This window comes from Mastigoproctus giganteus, chromosome 11 (assembly GCF_048544385.1).
Source record: "Mastigoproctus giganteus isolate SK-2022 chromosome 11, ASM4854438v1, whole genome shotgun sequence".
Taxonomy (NCBI): domain Eukaryota; kingdom Metazoa; phylum Arthropoda; class Arachnida; order Uropygi; family Thelyphonidae; genus Mastigoproctus; species Mastigoproctus giganteus.
The window spans coordinates 146,823,300-146,846,185 of NC_143585.1; the positions used below are offsets into that span (position 1 = coordinate 146,823,300).

A 22,886-nucleotide genomic window follows, 5' to 3' on the forward strand; every position below is an offset into this window, starting at 1 on the left:
ACATCTTGAGTACTGTATACAGGTCTGGAGGCCTCATTTCAAGAAGGATGTAGAGCTGCTGGAACGGGTACAGAGAAGGGCAACAAGATTAGTAAATGGAACAAAGGGTTGCTCTTACGAAGAAAGGCTTAAGTTTTGCAAATTACAGAGTTTGGAGACTAGGCACCGGCGAGGTGATCTGATAGAGGTGTATAAGGCTTTGAATGGTTTGAGCATGCTCAATGCCAATGGGATTCTTCATCTTTCTCAGAATAATCACCTCAGAGGGCATAAATTCAAATTGAGGAAGGACGGATGTCGGATAGATGTGCGGAAATTTGCCTTTGGCCAGCGGGTGGTTGGTTGGTGGAACCGACTTCCATCACTTGTTGTTGAAGTTGATAGCCTAAACAAATTTAAAGCTCAACTGGACAGGTATTTCGAACGAACGGAGGGGTGAAATGGGAGTGGGTTTTTTTTTTTTTTTTTGGCTGATGCTGAATAAGCTTGCTTTCTTGCATCATATGCCTCTGCTAATGCTAATGCTAATGTGGTCACAAAGGATGCAAAGAATAATTTTGTTATCATATACTTGGATCTTAGAAAGGCTTTTGATACTGTTGCACATGGATGTGACTGCTGTACAAATTTCAGCAATGCGGCATTGGGGTCAAATTGCTGCTACAGATGAAGAGATGGTTGAGTGGGAGAAGACAAAGTGGTAATTGATGGACACTGCTTTTCATGGATTAATGTTATTAGTGGATTCCCCCATTGATCAGTGTTGAGTCTATTGTTGTTTTCTGTATTTATTAATGATATTTATGAAGGTATATCAGGCTTAATGTGTAAGTTTGCAGACAATGTGAAGGTTGGTAGAGTTGTTAATGACACAAATGACAGCATGCCACTGCAACAGGATCTATAAAAGTTGAGCAGTGATGGGCTGAGAGGTGACAACTGAAGTTTAACATTGACAAATGTAAAGTACTGCATATGGGTAGCTGTAACCCCAGAGTAACGTATCAGCTGTGTAGTACTACATTCAGGGTGGTAGAGAATGAAAAGGACTCTGGGATTATTTTGCAATTAGATATGAAGTTTTTTTGAACAGTGAAGAAGGTCTTCAAGAGTAGCTCATGGTGTTTTGTCAATGATATACGGGAATTTTTCTAGCATGGATAAGGTGGTGATTATCCCCTTGTATAGGGCAACGGTCAAGCCACACTTTGAATACTTTATACAGGTCTAGAGGCCTCATTTTTGGAAGGATGTAGAGCTGCTGGAATGAGTACAGAGAAGGACAACAAGATTAGTGAATGGATCAAATGGTTGCTCTTATGAAAAAGGCTTAAGTTTTGCAAATTACAGTGTCTGGAGAGTAGGAACCTGCAAAGTGATCTGATTGAGGTGTATAAGGCCTTAAATCATTTGAGCTGATGGGATTCTTCCTCTTGCCCAGATTGTATGTGCAGAAATGCCTTTAGTCAGTGGGTGGTTGATTTCTGGAACAAACTTCCATCTGTCATTGTAGAAGTTGACAACTTAAATAAATTCAAGGCAGAACTAGACAAATATTTGGAGTGAATGGATGGGTGAAATCGGAAGGGTTTTATTTATTTATTTTATTATTATTATTATTTTTTTGTTTTGGCTGATGCCATAGAAGCTTACTTTCTTGCACCCTATGTCTCTGCTAATCCTAACTGTGTTGTTTGAATTTCATAGATTGTACATTCATAAAGAATCTGTGCCTGGTCTTCACTCTCTCGACAGTTACATTTTGAGTCATCAGTTAACCATAAGGAAGTTAGTTTTGCCTTTAGTGAGCTGTGACCTGTAAGTATGAAGGTTGTAAAAATTTCACTGGCATACCACTTTGGTTGCTTTGGACGAATCATTGCCACCTGGGTAGAAACCTTTTGGTAACAGCATCTCTGGTTTCTTTCTCCCAATTTGATTGCTATAGCTCATGGAGCTTTGTGGCTATGTTCTTTCTTTCTGTCTTGATGTTATTGGCTGTGTTCATAGTGCAACATGCTCTGGTGATAGCGAGAAGTATTGTTTTCTGAATTGTCTCTGTTCCCGTTTTTGACTATGACTATGTGGGTAAACCATGCATCAGCTTCATATCTGATGACAGACAAGGATACTACTCGTTATATGATTGCCAGTATTGAGCCCCCCATTCAGCCCGACTGATCCTGGCAATCATTCCTGCATAGTTTCTCACCTTTTTTTTGCCAAATGGGGTTAAAAAGTTAATTTTGAGTCAAACCCCCCCCCCCCAGGTATTTTAGTTCTAATACCGTTTTTATGGTTTTTCCATTAATTTTAATTTGAGAGGGTTTCCTTTCAAAAGTATTGACATCCACAAAGCTTAGGCTTTCCACTGGCCCCAGATCAAATGCCGGATATTCATCTAGAACATTTGTCCAGAAAAAAGGGCCAAGAACACTGCAGGCAACCTTTATTCATAGGGCATGTCAATTCTTGGCACTTGTATGAACTGAGATACAGCAGACTCTTGATTAACTGGGATCGGATTAACCAGGACACTTCAAGACTCGAAATTTAAAAAAAAAAACAAAAAAAAAAAAACAACCAGAAATAAAATTCAAATAATAACTAGAATAGGTATAAACATATTTTGCAAGTCGTAAATAAGCGAAAAGAAGCGGTGTTATAGGTTGTCATTGGGAGATTAGTGTACCTATTATCTTGCAAACCCCGCTGTCTTCACATCCACTGCTCAAAAAGAAAAAAAAAAGAGAGACCAAATGTTTAGTTTGTTTTAGTGCGTCACGTCGATTGTTGTGTTTAATCAACACAACAAAAGGCAAATTTTGTTTCATTATTTATGTCAGGGATATCGGAATTTTTATTGTTATTATTTATTTATTACTTTTTTTTTTTTCAGAAATCGCAAAAATGATGGGCAAACGCAATTAAACAAAAACGTAAGATTTTTCAAAAGTTTGAAAACGCTGCATTTGTTAAATCTCTAATGAGCCATTATAATGTTGGTGACCAAACCGTACGTGACACTGTAAAAAATAAAGGGAAGCTATTAGGTTTAAAATCAACATCGCAAAAAATAAAGGGAAACTATTAGGTTTAAAATCAACATCGCAAAAAATAAAGGGAAGCATCGTATCGGACACGCGTGTATTACGTGGTAAGGTTTTTAGTTTTTTTTTTTTATCTATCGCCATACTTTTTACGTAGGTTGCTGAACATATTTCGATACAGTAAGTCCCAGAATTACGTTATTTATATATATTTTTAAATGACTAAATATTTCAGTGAAGGGGGACACAAACATTTCACTATAATACTGTAACTTAAAAACCCACAGAATTCCAGGTATCGGTATTATCGCAAATGAAATAAAATCGAGTTTACTTCCCGTTTATAATGAATTGCAGTAACAGAAAAGCCCAGTAACCCGGAAAGTGCAAATTGTTTTATGGTAGTCTTCTTCGTCAAGAGGAGTGTTTCCATTTACAATGGATTTCCTCAACCTACAAGTTATTTTTTGGTAGGAATTTTTTTCCGCCATAAAGCACGATTCAGATGTCTTGGTCGGTTAAGCCTAGGGCTGTCATGCACTCCTGTACTTCATCCATTCATGTCCTCTTAGGTCTTCCTCTTCTTCTTCCAGGAGGTATCCATTCCAGGACAGCCTTTGGATGGTAGTGACCGCCAGAAATATGCTTTAGTAAAATGTGAGCTTGCATGGGATTATAATAGTGAGTTTTCGCCTTAACCCTGTGAAGTTCTTTTCAGAAAATTTAATTTTGACTGTTATCGTGGTGTCGGATTATAATAGTGAGTTTTCGCCTTAACCCTGTGAAGTTCTTTTCAGAAAATTTAATTTTGACTGTTATCGTGGTGTCAACTAAGAGAATAAGTGGCAGCGGTACTAGTAAATCTATCAAAAAAAAGGAAAGCAATTGAGTTGGATCAGAAAATTAAAATAATAAGGATATATGAAAATGGCCAAACGTTAACAAGTATCGCGGGAAATTCAGAGTTGTCAGTGGCAACGATGAACACGATAATAAAGGAGAAAGACAGAATATGAGAAGCGGTGAAGGGATCGGTACCAATGAATGCAACTATAACAACCAAAGCTACGAAACACATATCAGTCTTTACAGTTTTAACATGAGTTTTTTCTTCCTTTTATGTTTTCTTTTCTTATGTGCCACTCAGGCTATTTCACCGCCATCCCCAGATAGTTTTTAATTGAACTAATTAAAAAATATATAACTATTTTTTTTTTTTCATTCTTCTGAGGGATATTATGTGATTTTTGTAATTTTGGCATATCAGGGATGTAGTAGCAATATTTTATTAGTCATTCTCGAGTTACATAAGAAGTCCTGGAAAGTATCTCTTACGTACATCGGGGACTTGCTGTATTTTTGGATTAACCGGGAAATCGATTATCCGGGAATTTCTACCATCTATCCTGGAAAATCGAGAGTCTACTGTACTTCTGTTTTTGAGGTAGCCATTTAGTACAAGATAGAGGTTTTGTGGGACATTTGTTTCTGTCAGAGACTTCTAAGGACACTATACCCCCAGAGTGAATCAAATGTCTCAGCAAAGTCTACAGAAATTGCCAACATGTACTTTTCCTCTATATTTTTTCCTGGCCGACCGGGCTAGCCGAGTGGGTAAAGTACCTGCCCGGCAACCCAAAGGTCGCGGGTTCGATTCCCGCCTCGGGCTTGGATCAAAGTACTGCAAAAACCTTGGGAGGTGCAATATGGCCACAGAAGCCGATGCGCCAACAACTACCAAATCAAATCAATCAATCTGCAGTTTCCCTGCTTAAAACTATACTGATTAAACTGGTCAATCAACACGTGAAATGTTAAGAGAATGAAAATGCCCAATCTTGACTAATTGTATGCTTGACTAATATTTTCCCAAGAGCAGTTTCAGTACCACCATGCTCTTATCACGTGATCGGTAACTGTTGCCTCACTCTGCATCATGTGATAAGTTGTTGCCTCAAATGAGTCTTCAATCCTGTTGCAGTCATCCTTGAATACGGCTAGGTACTGGGAATTTATTTATGGACATGGTATCCGATATCTGTATTAACTGCTGTATCAAAGCTTATATTGTTCTACTTATAAGTTACAGAGCAATAAAAAGTACAGAAGCCTATAACAGCTACAAGATGATCTGTAATAGAGCCAACGAAAAGGTTCATCAGGCAAAGTCAGTTTATGAGAAATCCCTAATAAACAGAGCAGGGGTGGGGGGGGATAAGGAATTCTTCACATATATAAATGCTAAGAAGAGCAGGACAAACCAGATCAGACCTTTACATAAGGGAAAGGGGATAGTATTAAATACACCAGCTACCATTGCAGATGAACTGAACAGTTATTTTGCATCAATATTTACAGAAGAAAAACCTTCTGTGGCAGTGGGAAATTGTGGGAGCGAAGTTGAAAAATATGTAATTAATGATATTGAAATTTCGGAAGATTATTTAATGAAAAAACTTTTGAGCCTACAGGCCAGTAAGGCTCCTGGAGTTGATGGAATATACCCTATAATCTTAAGGGAGGCAGCAAGTGAGTGCATTGAACCATTGAGGCTAATTATGCAAGCATCACTAGACTCTGGGGAGTTTCTCTTGGATTGGAAAAGTGCCAATGTATCTCCCATACATAAGGGTGGTTCTAAGAGTGAAGTGGGAAATTATCGACCTGTCAATCTGACTTCAGTGATAGGGAAAATCATGGAGGTAATGGTCAAGGGTGGAATTCAGGATCACTTGGATAGAATTGAAATTCTCAAGGATACTCAGCACGGTTTTGTAAAGGGAAAATCATGTTTAACAAATCTGGTTCGCTATTTTGAAAGGGTCACTCACGAGCTGGATTTAGGGAATAATTTCGACATTGTTTATTTAGATTTCCGCAAAGCTTTTGACCCAGTACCACGTGAGCGGTTGCTTTACAAGCTGGAACAGGTTGGAATCACTGGGAAAATCCTTAGATGGATATCAGGATAGCTTCAGGGCAGGAGGCAGAGGGTTGTGATAAATGGCTATTCCTCAGATTGGGTTGATGTAAGAAGTGCGGTTCCCCAAGGATAACTAATAGGATTACTGTTGTTTTTAATATTCATAAACGACATTGATAAAGGGATAGAGGGTGTGATGTCTAAATTAGCAGATGATGTTAAAATTGGTAGAGTAGTTAATGATCACTGTCAAGCTGAGCTTCTTCAGAGAGACCTAGATAGACTTCAGGAATGGTCAGAAAAATGGCAGCTATGCTTGAATCCAACAAAATGTAAGGTATTACACCTGGGAAACAGTAATCCAAAAATAACTTATTCATTTGGTGGGGTTCAACTAAACCCAGTACTGGAAGAAAGGGACTTTTGTGTTACGATACGGTCAGACATGAAATTCTCTGAGCATTGTAAACAAGTTGCAAGGAAGGACCATGGTGTCCTATTGATGATCTGTTGAACTTTTGCAAGTAGAGATAGGGACGTGATAATCCCATTATATAAGGCTTTTGTTAAACCACACTTGGAATCCTACGTTCAAGTATGGAGACTGCACCTAAAGAAAGACATCGAGCTTCTTGAAAGGGTGCAAAGTCAAGTAACTCGCCTGGTGAGATCGGCAAAAGGGCGTCCTTATGAAGAAAGATTTCGGATATGTGGGTTGCAGAGTTTGGTAACTAGACACCTTAGAGGAGATTTGATTGAGGTGTTTAAGGCTCTGAGAGGCATCAGTAAAATGAATGAGGAAGAAATTTTCAAGATGATAAATGATGCTAGAACTAGGGGACATAAATTGAAGTTACTGGGGGGGGGGATTTTAGATTGGGCTTCAGGAAGTTTTATTTTAGCCAGCGAGTTATAAATTACTGGAATAAGTTGCCTACATGGGTGGAGGAGGCTGACAGTTTGGGGAAATTCAGTGGTCATCTGGAATAGTACCTCTGGGTGAGGGAAACTCATAGGATGATAGGTTTAATTTCCTTTTCTTTTATTAATTATTAGTTTTTTTTTATCATTGTTTTATTCGTTTTTTTTTTTTGGCTGGTACAGCATAAGCCATAGGCTTTTTTGCACCATGCCGCCATTACTAATACTTTGTGGCACATTAAATTATCCTCATATTGAGTAATTGTCTTTTACAAGGTGTTACAGCTTTGTCCATAACATCAATAGAACTAAAGTTAAGTGACTTGAGCAGAGGATTCCAGAGACATATTCTTTGTGGTCCGGTGCATTCAGAGCAATGAAACATAAAGGAATATCCTACACTGAGATGTTTCATAACAACTTAAGCTGCAGTTCCAGGATTTATTCAGTCACAATGCATCATTTGCAATTACAGATCGCTTATGACACTGAACAAAAAAGTTTATATAAACATGCCTGAAATCGCTTTGTTTCTCAGTTAAAGCCCTTTTTTCTGTTCCAGAGATTATCCCGTAAAAAAACAAATGCCTGGCGATCTCTGGGTAGGAATACCACATTACAACAATATACGTAGGTAGGTAGGTAGGTATAAAAGTTTATTACCATTCTGGTGTGTCTGAATTTATTTTAAATGGTATTTTACTGCTTGTAATCGTAACTTATTTCTGTAACACCAACACTGAGCAAGCTCAGTGAAAATGAAAAAAAAAAAAAAAAGAAGTTTTTGTACTATTAAGCGATAGTGTGCATTTGAAGTGAGAATAGAAGCTTATTTAAACAGAGAAATGATAGATATGTATCCACATCTATCATTTCATTGAGTTGGCATCTGCCAGATAAGAAAACCTTTCAGAGAATAGACATGGTCTTGGATATGAAGGATCCTTTAGCAGTTGAGTTTCAGATAGTAGTAGATCCATTAGCACCAGAACTACTAGGCTTGAGGAGCAGGTTCAAAATTGTATGGAGAAAACTGCCGGTAACAGCACCTGAAAGATAGCAGCAGAATGCTTGTAACACGCAGCTCTGTGTGGACAATTTTCCAAAACCTTGGAGCAATTGTTTGTATCATGTTCAAAGATTATAAGGCAATATTGAAGCTGATTTCCCTCCACAAGTTTTTTTTTACTTGACTAGTACAACAGTGTTTGCACAGTCCTCGTTTTCTGTCCTTTATGGAGTTTCTGATGAGGCTAACTTCAAAAGATGTGATGAGATCAATTTTTTCAGTACTCATGTCTGGGCCGAAGAGAATCAATGTGCTATCTTCCAAAATAAATGATCTGATCAAATTTTACAATATTCATGACTGGGCAGAAGAGAATCCATATGCTATCATCCAGTCGAGGTACCAGCCACAATTTAGTATTAATGTATGGATAGGAATTATAATTGACTGCTGAATTGTGCATTTTGTTTTGCCTGAAGATTAACCAAAGTATCCTGTGTCAGTATTTTGCAGAATGCTTTACAGTTTACTATGTGTCATTTCTCTTGCCATTGGATGTTTTCTGTGAAGTATGCATGATGATGCTGCCTACTTCATTTTAGTCAAGTAGCAAATGACTATTTGGATGAGTATTTCCCTCGTAAATGGATAAACCATGAACTGCTCCAGGAAGAAAGCATGAACTGCTTTCTAACTTGTACTTGAATCTACTCTAATTTTACCTGTGGGGGTCATCTGAAATCTGTCCTTTATGTGATGCCCATCGACAATGAGATACTTTGCCAACATTTAGAACAAGGATGCAAGAAAATCGAAACAGTACCTGATAATTTTGTCACATTGTTGAGTTCGTCACAAGCGTTTTCAGGCGGGTATTCAAAGAGGGTTGTCAATTTTAGCATTTCCTTTAAAGGTTTTTGTGTGTGAGCATGTGCACATTTATGCATGCAACCCCCCCCCCCCATAGTGTTTAGGTCTAGAAACAATCTGGAAAGTATGGCTCACATGTTATGAAATATCCTGTATGTATACTGAAAAATCAAAGATGAGAATGATTGAAACATTCTCTACAAATGTATATGTATGCTTTTTTTTTTTTGCGCATTTATGCTTCTATTTCATTTTTATATGAGAGGGTGTTTCGATTAAAACACAACACATTCTCGCTTATTTTTCATTTTAGGCTATTCATCATCTGGATCTTTATTGTCATATTTATGCTGAAATTTTTTATATTAAAATTAAATATTATTAAATATTAAAATTAATATTAAAATTTGACTAAATATTACCGTTTTATCATTACCTTAATTAAAATTAGACAAAGTATTACCATTTAGATTTTACAATTTTTAAATTTAAATTTTGCCTAAACCTAATCAGCAGCTTTTTTTCTCGGTAGAAAAGTTGTTTCCCTTCCTTGGTTTAGTCTACAAACAAAGACAATTTTTTTAGTGAGAGCCTTTCGATTGGCATGTTTTAGCTGTGTCGAACTGCTAGCTATAGGCAGTTATGTGTTGTGTCACCTCTTGCAAATAATGATCAAAGAAGAAGAAACATTCAAAAGAATTATTTAAAAAATAAATTGGGGGTGGAAAGCATCAGTTTCATGAAATAGAAGTTTAAGGAAAAATACAAATCTGCAATAATACATTCATTTTCAGGAAATAAATAAAAGGGATAAACGAAACAGGAATGAATATTTTTGTGATTTTGGCTGTTTGTTATCAAAGGTCAATTATTAGTAATATTCAATGACATTGTATGTAATTAATTCCAACAATGGAATTTTCAAATAATTTTAATCTAATAGAAAAAAACACAAATAATGTAAAACATTCTACATTGTATATGGGAAAGATTTATACATCAAGTAAGAATTTAACTGATACAGGCAATATAGTTTTGAAAGCAAGTGAGCCACAATAGAAAATAGAGCCAACATCTAGTTTAGAAGTGTGCATTGTTGGTTTCAAAAACCAATGAATTAGTGTTCTCACTGGTCCACTTGAAAGGACAAATATCATTCAGTACAGAATTTTATAGAAATATGGACACAAATTGATCCCCCCCCCTTTTTTTTTTGGAAAATGCTGGCAACAGTCTCTTTTATAAAACGTGTGAAATGTAAATAACTCCACTCTGCATGGTTTTTGATGTTTATAAACTATCTTGGTTTCAGAAATGTTTTGTTTTATATTCTCATATACTGTTTTCTCGCAAATCACTTAAAACTATCTTGGTTTCAGAAATGTTTTGTTTTATATTCTCATATACTGTTTTCTCGCAAATCACTTAAGTTGATGTCACGAGTTCTGTAATTTAATGTATTAAGTTAGGAGTGAATATTGAGAATTTGCAATCTAAATCTTCACATATTAGCAATGCTGCTTTCAGTTATTTGTTTCTTGACCTTGAGAGCTCCATGCAGCAGTGTTTATCAGTGCAATATCAGTTTATTTTTTAGGTTATTGTGTCAGACGTGTGCTGAAAAGTGGGTAAAATGCCTTCACTCTAGTGTTTGAATAATCTGAACTTATTTGGTTGTATATGTGGAAGTTGTGGGAATTGCTTTGTATCAGCTGTTCATGCCATAATGTACCATTTCTTATGATATTCTAATCCATGCATTGTAATTTTATTGTACATCATGTCTATACAACTGTGTTCTGGCCAGTTCACATTTAGTATGATGAAAATCCTTTAATAACTCACTTCGGAAATTTATAAATGGGTTAAAGCAAAAAAGAAACATGATACATAAAACTTTACAGTTATTTCCCATAACTTTATTGCACATAGAATTATGCTGAAACTATATAATGATATAATCTGCAAATATAATGCCATAAAAGTGACTAACTACATTTGACATGTTTGTTTTTAATTTTTTTCTAAGTTCTTCCATCAGGTTTGGGCATTTCTTCACCAGAAAATATATCTCTTTGTACAAGCCATGCTATTGGTGAGAGCACTGCAATAGAGAGAGCTGTTGAATGCAAAGAAGAACTTCCATATTCCACTTCTGTAAACAGTGACTCTGTATCCCACACAGCATCACACTGTATTGAAAGTAAGTAAAATAATCTATTTATTCTCTCTCTCTTACACCTATTCATATATTCACTACAATTATGACACAAGTCTGTTCCTATATTTGCAAATTATTTATAGTATACTTTACATAAACAAGCTTTAATTATAACACTGCAATAATTTCAGGATGCCTCCTGCTTATGATGATACCACGTGGGATCACTGCATTTCAGTGTATGACTGTTCGGTTTGCATGATAATTTGGTGTATATGTGAGTATACCCTACCCACATACATTATTCACATATAGTAAAAAAAGAATTTACTGTGTTCGTGTAGAGAAGAATACAGGTTAGGAACCTCACAAGAAATCCAGAGAAAGCAAATGAGGAAGAAGGTTACCAAGTTCTGTCAGTATGCTAGCGTATGCATAAAGCTCCTGTTATCTTCACACCATATCCATCTGTCTATATGTAATAACCTGACTCTAGTGGATGAATTTTCATATTTTATTTTTGTCTCTTTTAGAAATATGGGTCAAGTCATCCCAATTACATTAAAATTGAATCAGTAGAACTCCAGAAATTACTATTCTTTGCCTATCTGTTCACTTGTCATAACTCCATTTCTCAGTGGATGGATTTTCATAAAATTTTATATGTGATTGCTTTTAAATTAAGTGTTGAGTCTTCTCAAATTTCCTTCCAATCAGACCATTAGAAATCTGGCATTATTATTATTTATATATTTATTATTATTATTTTTTTCATAATCATTACATAAGCTATCCATATACTGTATATTGTAGCTGAAGCACTGGATATTGTTTGTTGCCTTGCACTTATTGGAGGAATCAGTGAGCAAAATGATAAATCCACAGAAACAAAATGTTCTTGGTTCATGCATAAGTGATTACCTCCCTCCCTCTCTCATTATAAATAAAAATAACAAAAAGAATGAACCTGAAATGTATCGGACTACTTACATTAACAAACTTTTTTCTTTTTTTTTTTGTACTATTTTCAAATTTCACCACGTTCAACAGTGGAAATTCTACTGTATATTAATGTAAAGCAGAATTTTGGTGAAAACTGTTTAATCTCAGAGCAAAGACTAAATTTTTTCATTTTTTTTTTTTTTTTTTTTTAACTCATTTCATTGGATACAATTTTTGTTTAGTGTGGGTAATAATGTCAAAATAATATTTTAAAGCATATCATTCTTAAAAATTGAAAATTCCATTCACTCTACAGAGCTTTCTTTTTTTTTAACCCTGTCATTAAACCTCCATAGTCAGTTTTATATTATCGTGTAACATCAGTGTGATTATATCAACTCTTAACTGTCTTAAGGGCACCATCTTGACAGGGTCTGGCACCTCTCCCCTGTGAAATTCTCTGCTAGAGACCCATACTCCTGCTGAAAGCCGTGGAGGTTGGAATTGCCAAAAACTGTGTGTGATCTGTAGAGCTAGGAGGAAATGCCAAAATATAAATTTTTTTCATCATTACATTACTCCTTTGTGAACTTTGTATTTAGTCCAATAAGTTCATAGAATTGCCTTATGCAGTAAAATCATCCTCGCTATGCATCACTAATTTCTTTTAAAGCGTTTCCACAAAGCCCTTTTCTGAGGAGCCATTGTTGATAAACCATAATTAAAATAAATTTTTAGAGTTCAAAATAAACACGTAACACCCAACAAATGTTTAAACAGTCACTGAAATAAAGTGCTAGTGTTTATTGTCTAGATCAGTGTTAACAAACCTTTTGCATCTTGCATGTTAAAAAATAAGTTAAAATGAAAATATGACAATTTTCAGGAGAGAAAGGGAAAAAAAAGACTAAATTTAGTAATTGGTTTTTATTAATGTAAAATGATAACAATAAAAGGTGTGGTTATTAAATAAAAAGACTTACAATAGAATAAATATAATGAAATATTATATAGTTTACAAGTTATCCCCACCTCCTCAAAATAATAGCTTTGGGCTTCCACACAATGTTTCATATGTTCCTTCCACATACAGAAATATTTCTGGAAGTCATCTCTGTAAGCACTTTTAACGCTTTTGTCATTTATTTCTGAATGTCTTCAGTTTTCTGAAAATAGTTTCCCTTAACTGCACTTCTTAGTTTAGGGAAGAGAAAAAAGTCACAAGGGGAAGGGGTGGATCTGGCAAGTAGGGTGCATATTCATATTCATGGATTTGTTTTGTTGCCGGAAACTGGCAAACAGAGAGCCGCAGCATTGTCTTGATGAAGTTTTCAACCATCCTTCCATAATTCAGTTCTCTTCCTTTGAATTTTTTCACGGAGGCTTGGCAGAACTTTATATAGTATTTTGGATTAATAGCCTGATTTAGCGGAACGTATTCACCCATAATGGGAACTTAGAGCAGAACAGGCAGTCTGTGTGTTATCAGACACTCCGTCTAAAACACTGCAACCAAAATCTTTCTATTTTAGAAGATTTAGAAATCCGGTTGGCCTGCCTCCCTAAAATCCACTCATGCATACCTTCTCAATGGTAAGCTCTATTACGTCACTTTGGTGGCAACAAACATGTAGAGTGGTTCTCTTCAAGATGCCTGGCAGCTTGAAGAGGAAAAGACCAAACCCTCCAGCACATGACAACATGATGAAACAAATGGCCCTTAGTCCCCCCCCCCATCTTACAGCATCGAGAGGATCAGAGTGGAAGCAAAGAGTGTTAAGAATCTCTGGGTACGACCAGGCTTCCATGCATGGAAACTGAATAGTATAAAGTTATAGATAAAGTGCGGTACTCACCTTGAATATAATCTGCAATAGTTTTATGAAAAGCCTGATGGCTAAATATAAGGTGGAATGGTTAAGTTAATGCATTAAGGTGGGATGAGATTTAATTTAACGGAATTTTAAAATAAGCGCAAGGAAGCAGAAGTGCACTACTCCGTTCCTGGTTGTCATAAAGTAGAAAGTAGTTGATCTGGAACATAAAGGAATTGATAATACCAATAGTTGTGACGACAGACTTCCGTTAAGTTATAACATCTTCAGTGGGCGGTGTTAAGTGAGAAGTAACGCGTGCTGTAAACCGAATATTTGTTGGAAAATTTTATTATTGAATCTGAAATATCGGACGTCCAGTAAAAGCGAAGTGAGTTCAAGGATGTTATTAATGGAAAGAGAGGTACGTTTTGTCAAGGTGTTATCTATTGTTAAGAATTTCCGTAAAGCCTGTAAAGTGTTTGGGATATGCACGTTAGTATATAGAGATATTACGTCAAATGATGCTAGGATATCTCCATCAGAAATTGTAGTATTGCTTATTTTCTGAAAGGCCTGATTGGTGTTGCTGATTTTGAATTCTGAGAATCTTGTAAGAGGGGATTAATTTTAACTAAGTAGGTGGATAGGTTTGCAAAAGCTGACTTACTGAAAGAGATAATTGGTCTTAATGGGTGGCCAGGTTTGTGTAGTTTGGTGATGCCAAACATGTGAGGAAGGATGTCGTTGCGGATTCCTATCTGTTGCAGTGTGTATAAATTGATTTCTTTATTTTGTTTGAGCTTTCTCAAGATTAAATTGAGTTTATTTTTAAGTTTTGTGATATTATGATTGTTATCAATTTTATGTGTGTTTTGGTCAGCTAAAATTTGTTCCATTTTCTGAATGTAAGTGTTTTTGTCTATGATGACAATCGTGTCTCCTTTATCCGCTTTTTGTATAATAACATCTGAAATTTTGCTTAATTTTTGTATATCTAGGAGTTGTTGCTTTTTAACATTAGATTGGGAGGAAAGTTTGGAGTTTATTATGCTATTGTTTTGGTGTATTATTCGCCATTTTTCAGGATGATGTTCTAGTTTAGATTGGAGTTCTATTATACAGCCCTCGATGGGATAGTGTTGATCTTTTATGGCAAAGTTGAAGCCATATTCTAAACCGGTAAGTTCAGTTGGGGGTGAAGGATTTTGAAGAGATGTTGACGGTAGAAATTTTTGGTTGGGATCCTAATGTAAGTGTATGCCATTTCTTGATGTGTCGTTGTTCTACATTATGGATGGCTGCGTTAATGCGTATATCATTAAGATTGGAGTACTCTGTCCAGGTTTTTGGTGGCATTTCCCTTTTAAGGTGAAATCTCAATTGATGTATATTGTGTAAAAGGTTATGTTTCTTGTTGAATCTTTTTCTAAGTTCCTCGCATGTGATGGCGTTCGAGGTATGATATGTGGGTATTTTTTGCAGCTGTTTTTTGGAAAAATGCGGGCGAATTTAGGAATAATATTATGGCAAAGACATTTTTCTAGGAAGGTAATATGTAATTTATTAGTGAAATGTTTGATAAGTGTTTTTGTGAGTTGTGTTTTTTTATCAGACATGTCCAAAGTCATCAAGGGTACAATTGAGAGGCGGTGCAGATAAGGTGTTATTATAACGTTAAAATATCTTATGAACTGACAAGTATAAAGTTATAGAATTCTTATAGCACCGTAATAATAGACTATTCAATTCCTTTATGTTCCAGATCAACTACTTTCTACTTTATGACAACCAGGGACGGAGTAGTGCACTTCTGCTTCCTTGCGCTTATTTTAAAATTTCGTTAAATTAAATCTCATCCCACCTTAATGCATTAATTTAACCATTCCACCTTATATTTAGCCATCAGTCTTTTCATAAAACTATTGCAGATTATATTCAAGGTGAGTACCGCACTTTAAGCATTTCGCTATTTTTATATGGAAACTGAATTTAATGAAAGATTGCTCATCAGTGAAGATGGGATATTAGAACTGGAAAAAGAATTAGAAAATGTGAATTGGAATATTATCAGCTTGGCTGAAACAAGAAGAAGAAACGAATCACTTAAGTTTATCAAGTAAGTTTATCAAGTGGAAATCTGTTATATGCCAATGGAAACAGTGAAAAGAGGAAGGTGGAGTTGGCTTTCTCATCCATAAATATATAAAAAAAAATGGGCACTTTGAGCACGCATAGAAGAAGTTAAATTAAACCTCTTTAGGCTAATATTTATCACGTGACCGAGGACCCCGTATTGACCGTGTGAGTGGCACAGGCGACGAATCTGCATGAATGGGAGATGTGAGACATTCTGTTACCAAATCTAGTTTCGGCAAGTGCTGTGGCATCGGATGATATTTAAAACTAGTTGACTTCGATAGAGCAGGAATCACTTTGTTGTTGAGAGAGCCACGACAGCTGTTACAAAGTGACATTTGACTTACATTCTCATTTGGGAAATGCTGTTTGGAGAAGAGCATGATCTCGAGCTGCTGCAATCTTCACGTTGTTCATGAACCAAAGCCAATCATGCACGAAACAGACTGAGCCCAAATCATTATCCAGGAATCACCCCAGGGGCTCACACCTTGGTGATATGGGCCTGGCAAACCCAGGGTCCTGAGCTGGATATCATCATGCTTCTCTTGCTTTCTTGGTGATTCCCTTCTCTCTCTCTCTCTCTCTCTCTCTCTCTCTCTCTCTCTCTCTCTCTCTCTCTCTCTGGGAATTTTTTTTATTTTTTTATTTTTCGACCATATGGCTAATAAAAATGTATGTTCAAACTGTGTGTGGATGCTTCAATGTTCCATTCTGGCAGTCAGTTTTGGCTTCTTTTTTTGTTTATGACTGGTTTTCATTTTCATATGCAGTATCTACTTCCATGACTCCTTCTAAATTCACTTTTAACATTTCTGGAAAGATGTAAGGCTCAGATGTGGATGGACCTTCTCTGGCTTCTTTGTTCAACTCCATCACACTGTAATTTCTTCCCCTGTTCAATAGCTTAGATTTCTCTTTGTACTCAATGGAGGTGGTTTTGGTGGTCACATTGCACATATACGTGCTCTACATGCCTTACAATGCTCACTATTAGTCTTTGACATGTTGAATTATAAATTTTTTTTTCTGTCAATTTTTTATTAAATATGGTGGAGAATGACAAAATAAATAGCATGATGCAATCAGTAGGGGTACTGATTGGTTCATGCATCGCTTGTGCCTGGTACAGAGTGGTACAATAGTAAAGGTGGATGAATCATTTCGTGTTGCATTTTCATGGGAATTTTTGTCAATCCACTGATGCATTGTGCATATACGTGCTCTATACGCCTTACAACGGACCACAATGGACTCCACTTTATGATTGATTCACTGTATGATCAAATCACTTTATGATGGACACTCAATAACAAAATACCATTCACTATACTAGCATTTCTCAAACTGTGTTCCGTGAGATGTGAACAACAAGTGTTCCGCAAAGAATCGCAATTAATTATTAAAAAATAATAAATAAAATAATACATTTTGCTTATTTGTAGCGGACACCACTTTTGTATCATTATAATTTTTAACATTTTTTTTTTTCGGTTATTAATATACTGGCATAGACTAATAATCAAATAGACTGCGGAACACTTTATTTTGGTGGGCTTTTGCATAGAAAAGTATTTGCAACTGTGGTCGATGAAAACGAACAAAATATTGTCACACATCAAAGTGAACAATCACAGCCGTTTGTTCCCCAAAAATCCGAAGTTAAACAACTGGAACCAACTATTAAAAGACAAAAACAAAAGTATGATGACAGTTGAATTTCAGCTTTACATATGTTGGAAATAAAGATGCTCCTGTTGCACAGTGCTTGTATGTAATAAAGTATTACAAACAGTTCTTTGGCTCTCACTAAACTTATGTTTCGAAAGTGGTCCATAAATATGTGTTCCGTCACTATATTGTGAGATGAAAAGTGTTTCATCAATATATTGTGAGATGAAAAGTGTTCCGGGACTAAAAAAGTTTGGGAAACGCTGCCTGCACTATACGATATGTAGTAAGCGCCAGTCACTGTGATCATGTTTATGAATTGAATTTTAATTCTATTAACAGCAATTCTAATTGCAAAAATAGGAGGAATATTATCCACAGGCTATAAAAGTAAAGATATTAGTAAAATAATAAGAGGAGTTTACCTCAATATAGTACGTTTTTTTTTTTTTTATGAAAACTCCAAACACGAAAGGTATCAAAACCTATAGTACTTAGTACCGTGCATGGGTTGAACGAGAAGTATGGGGGGAGAGGGATGCTGGAAACTTTGCTCTAGAGACTAAACATGGGTTTCACCACTTCAAGCCTCCAATAAGCAAAGTGGTGGTATTTCACCGGTTGATGAAAGTCATCTACCACCTTGAACACTTCCGTCTGATACCCTCCAGAAATTAAAACGGAAAAAACGAAAAAATCGACAACTTACCGGTATATTAGAGTAAAATATAAATAATTAAATAATCAATTTAACACAATTCAAAATCAATTTAAAACGATTAAAAATCAAATTAACGCAATTAAAAGAATCTAATGAAAATATTCAAAACGATTTTCCTTCTTGAAGCTGACAACGCTTTTCGACCGTATGTCGTGATCACAGGAAAGAAAATTACCGAATCGGGTTAAACCTGAAACTTAAATAGTGATTATATGTCTTCGTGCATGCGCGTAAAGGTCCACGCATCGGAGATCAAATATGGCCGCCGAACATTAACAGAATTGTCGTGTAATTTAATTTCTGTGGTTTCTGCAATTAATAGCCGCATATAATTGCGTTGAACATTAAGTATTTTGGCCTCGTTAAATAAAAAAAGTATGTTTCTCGTTAATGGCATGAAAGGCTGATTCTGGCGCTGCTGAACGAGAAGCACGAACTGAGGCTTCATGTTGATTTACACGAATATTAAGAGAAAATCGCGTCGAACTTTGGTAAGACGAGTCGCAATCAACGCAAGAAATGTTGTATACCAGATCATTAATTTGTGTTGCGAACGCGGAAAGAACCGAGCGATTTTCAGTATAGTGTGTAACTTCCGTATAGGCCTAGCTACAATTTTAAATTTGGTATCTTTAAAGAATCTGTTAAGCTGTTTGTGCCACTGTTCAACATATGGGACAGAAATAAAGTATTTTTTGATATTACTATTGTTGATTGGTGTAGTATTTTGTATCCTATCCTTAGCTTGTACCCTAATTCGGTTTATTGTGGTAATGGAATAACCCCTGTTTAAGAATCTGCTAGTTAATATTTGTATTTCTGAGTCCAAAGCAGAATCCATCGTTGAATATTTATAGGCATTTAGAAATTGATTAAAGATAATCGATCTTTTGTAGGTGAACGGGTGATATCTATCTATTATAATGTAGAAGCATACTGGTGTTTGTAGGTTTTCGATAGATGCTAAATTGTATTTTATTCGAGTCCCGGGTAAGCGTGAAATTTAGAAAGTTTAATGACTTTGTATCCGTATCTTCCCTTTCCAATGTATATTTGAGTCTAGAATGAATATTATTAAACGAATGTAAAATGTCTTGGATAGTACTATTATCGGTAATAACTAGAACATCGTCTAAATACCTCCCATAGTATGTGATACGGGGACGAAAAGGTGTCAAATGTATCTGCTCAATTGTTGAGAGATTGATCTCTGACATTAAGCCACTCAGGTTCAAACCCATTGGTAATCCAAAAATTTGTTTGTACACCTTGTCTCGAAAGGTGATGTAGTAAAAAAGTAAAGATATAAAGCACAGATTTACTCTTTATTACCTTACCAATTAAAAAGAATGGAAGCCAAAAAGTCAGTTACACCGGGTATTCCTAGGTGATCACCCTCCCAATGCTACTTAACTTTGGTGATCGGACAAGAACTGGTGCATTCAGCCTAGTACTATTTTATTGGTTTCTGAGTATATGCATATAATCTTACATACAGGCAATTATACAAAATATACATTATTTACAAAGTACCTAGCTTATTTTTACCTACATATTTTACTTGTTTACATTTTCATTGTTAAATTTAGTTTCATATTATTTCTTTACATTATAGTTGCTACTTTATCTTTCAAGATTTCTATTCAAATTAAATTATATGGGGTTTCATTTTAAATCAATTCTGTATGTTACAAGTATTCATTTTCCTTGGGTACCTGCAGTCCTTCCTTTGTTTTGAGTCCATATAATATTCTCTCTAGAAAATAGTGTTGCACAAGTTTTTCCTGTTTTACTCTTTTAAATAGCCCTTTTTTATTTACTTATTTTTTCTTTAGTATATTTGTATATTAATCTATTTTTATCGTAAATTCACAACAATACATTGAAACTATATTTGATACATTATTTATCCTTCAATGACCATTTATATTACATTCATTTCTATACAATTCTTTCATGTTATACATTGTTTTGTCTCTTGTTTTAATTAATGATACTCTCAGATAATTTTAATGACATTTAGTTCTTAGCCTTTCTTTGCACTATCATATAAGTGACCTCAGAGATATTGTTTTACATACTATTTATACGACCACTTTAACTCTAGTTCTATTTAAGACATCAGGTTACATTATTTCAGTGTTACGTAATCAGTTTTGAGTATTTACATATATACAATATTTATTTTGATATTACAGACCATTACTGTTAATATAACATTTAGTTCTTAGTCTTTCTTTGCGCTATCATATTAGTGATCTCCTCAGAGATATTGTTTTACATACAATATATATATACGAGTAATTGTAACTCTAATTCTATTTGAGATATCAGGTTATATTATTTCAATTTTACTTCATTAATTTTGAATATTTACATGTATACAATATTTATTTAGATCTTACAGAACCTTAGTGTTAAACATTATTCTCTTACCACTATTATTTTTGCTTCTTGCATTCAGCCTAGTACGATAGTTGGCCGTTCAGAGTGGCTGCAATGGATTTACTTATGGCTTAGTTTGCTCTGTCCCATTTTCATTGCGTTTTTTGTCAATCCACGAACCCAAACTACTCCCATCTGAAACTGCCTGCAGTGCCTAAAGAAGTTTCACTTCAAAACAACATTTTGAAATTCAAAAGTACATCACAAAGGGTTTCAAGACTACTACTCAGGATTTCTAAGAGGTACAATGTAAAGGTTATAATGATATATGCACCAACATCAAGCTGCGATGATAAAAATGTTGAAGAAATGTACACCGAAATTGAAAGATTTCTAGATAAACAGAAAACTCACTAAACCATTATTATGGGGGACTTCAATGCTAAGATTGGAAAGAAACAAAACAGCGCAGAAAGGGAAACTATAGGAAATTTTGGAATTGATGAAAGAGGTGAAAGACTTGTGGAATTTGCAGAATCTTGAGGAATGTCAGTAATGAACACTTTTTTTCAAGAAAAGGATGAACAGAAAGTGGATATGGAAGAGCCTGAATGGATTAACAACTAATGAAATCAACTTCATCATCCTTGTTTACAGAAGATATATTGTGAACAATGTTACTGTCCTGAACAAGGTAACTGTTGGAATTAATTACAGAATGGTAAGATGCACACTTTTATTATTATTATTATTAGTCATGTGGTGCAAGGAAGCCTGAGGCTTATACTGCACCAGCCAAAAAAAATTTCTGAATTACCGAGAGAGAGAGAGAGAGAGAGAGTCAGAAGTAGAAGGGGATCACCAAGAATGAGAAGGATGATGATATCCAGCTCAAGACCCTGGGTGTGCCAAGCCCATACTCACCAGATGTGAGCCTCTGACTCGAATAAATAATACAAAGGTTTTTGAGATAACAGAAGTTGATTTTTTTTTTTTTTTTTTTTTTTTTTGGTAGTTGTTGGCGCATAGGCTTCTGTGGCCATAATGCACCTCCCAAGGTTTTTGCAGTACATTGATCCAAGCCCGAGGCGGGAATCAAACCCGCGACCTTTGGGTTGCCAGACAGGCACTTTACCCACCCGGCTAGCCCGGTCGGCAACAGAAGTTGAGAAAAAGCTGTATCTACTGGAACTTAAGAACAAATTTGAGTTTCCAAAGACCTTTCAGGACCAAGATATCGATGAGGAATACAACAATTTTCTGAAAGTGATAAAGCCCGAGAAACCTATAGGTAAAAAGGAATCCAAAGAAGAAAAAATTGGTCAAGAAGCACTTGTCGTGATGTACCGTAGATGACAAATGAGGAGCAAGATAAGCACTGACAAGGACAAAATTAAGTATACTGAGTTATGCAAAGCCATTAGAAAGAGATTCACAGAGACATAAGAAGATTTAACACAAGAAAGTAGAACAAGCATTAAAGGAAAACAAAGGACTTAAATCAGCAGTGATGAGCAGTAATACAGAAAGACAAATGATACTGAAGCTGAAGAATAGTGATGGTATACTTATAAGTAGCAGAGAAGGCATAATTCAAACAAGAGTTTGAATTATGCGGTACTATAAAGAATACTGTACTGTACATAACTGAGTACTATAAAGAATTATATAAGGAGCCATAAAATTATGCAAGCAGTGGGGAAGATGGATCACAAATTAGCAACAGACATAACATACCTGATATCTTTCCTGATGAGATAGAACATGTATTGAAGAAAATGAAGAATCAGAAAGCCCTGGGGGAAGATGAAGTTAATGTAAAGTTAAAATTGGGAGGAAGAGACACGATACAGAAATTAGCAAGACTCTTCACAAAATACATTAGGAAAGGTATGACACCTAAGAAGTTGAATAACGCAATCATAATTTTAATGCATAAGAGAGGAGATAAATCAGAAATCAGAAATTGGAAATTATAGACCAATCAGCTTGTTGTCTGACATCTACTAATTGATCACAGGGGTCATTGCTAACAGATTATAAAGAATACTTAATGTGAATCAGCTCAAAGAGCAAGTTGGCTTAGGACAGAACTCTGAATGTGATATTACGTGATCACCTTCACGTAATATCACAGCTAATGGAAAAAGCAAATGAATACAAAACACCATTATGCCTGGCATTTGTGGATTATGTAAAGGCATTTGACTCCATACAGCATAAGGCAATGTTTTGGGCACTAGAAAGACAAGGCATAGACACCCCAGACATTATGATTTT

General features: G+C 35.4%; 1 protein-coding gene across 3 annotated transcripts in view; it reads left to right on the top strand.

The window, feature by feature from the left end:
- Positions 1–22,886, top strand: part of LOC150078504 (oxysterol-binding protein-related protein 9) — a 607,385-nt gene that overhangs the window by 195,435 nt on the left and 389,064 nt on the right. For all 3 annotated transcript variants that reach the window (XM_090385178.1, XM_090385176.1, XM_090385177.1), the window contains one exon: positions 10,803–10,976. In XM_090385178.1, coding sequence (XP_090241304.1) covers positions 10,803–10,976 — 174 coding nt within the window. The remainder of the gene's footprint in view (positions 1–10,802; positions 10,977–22,886) is intronic.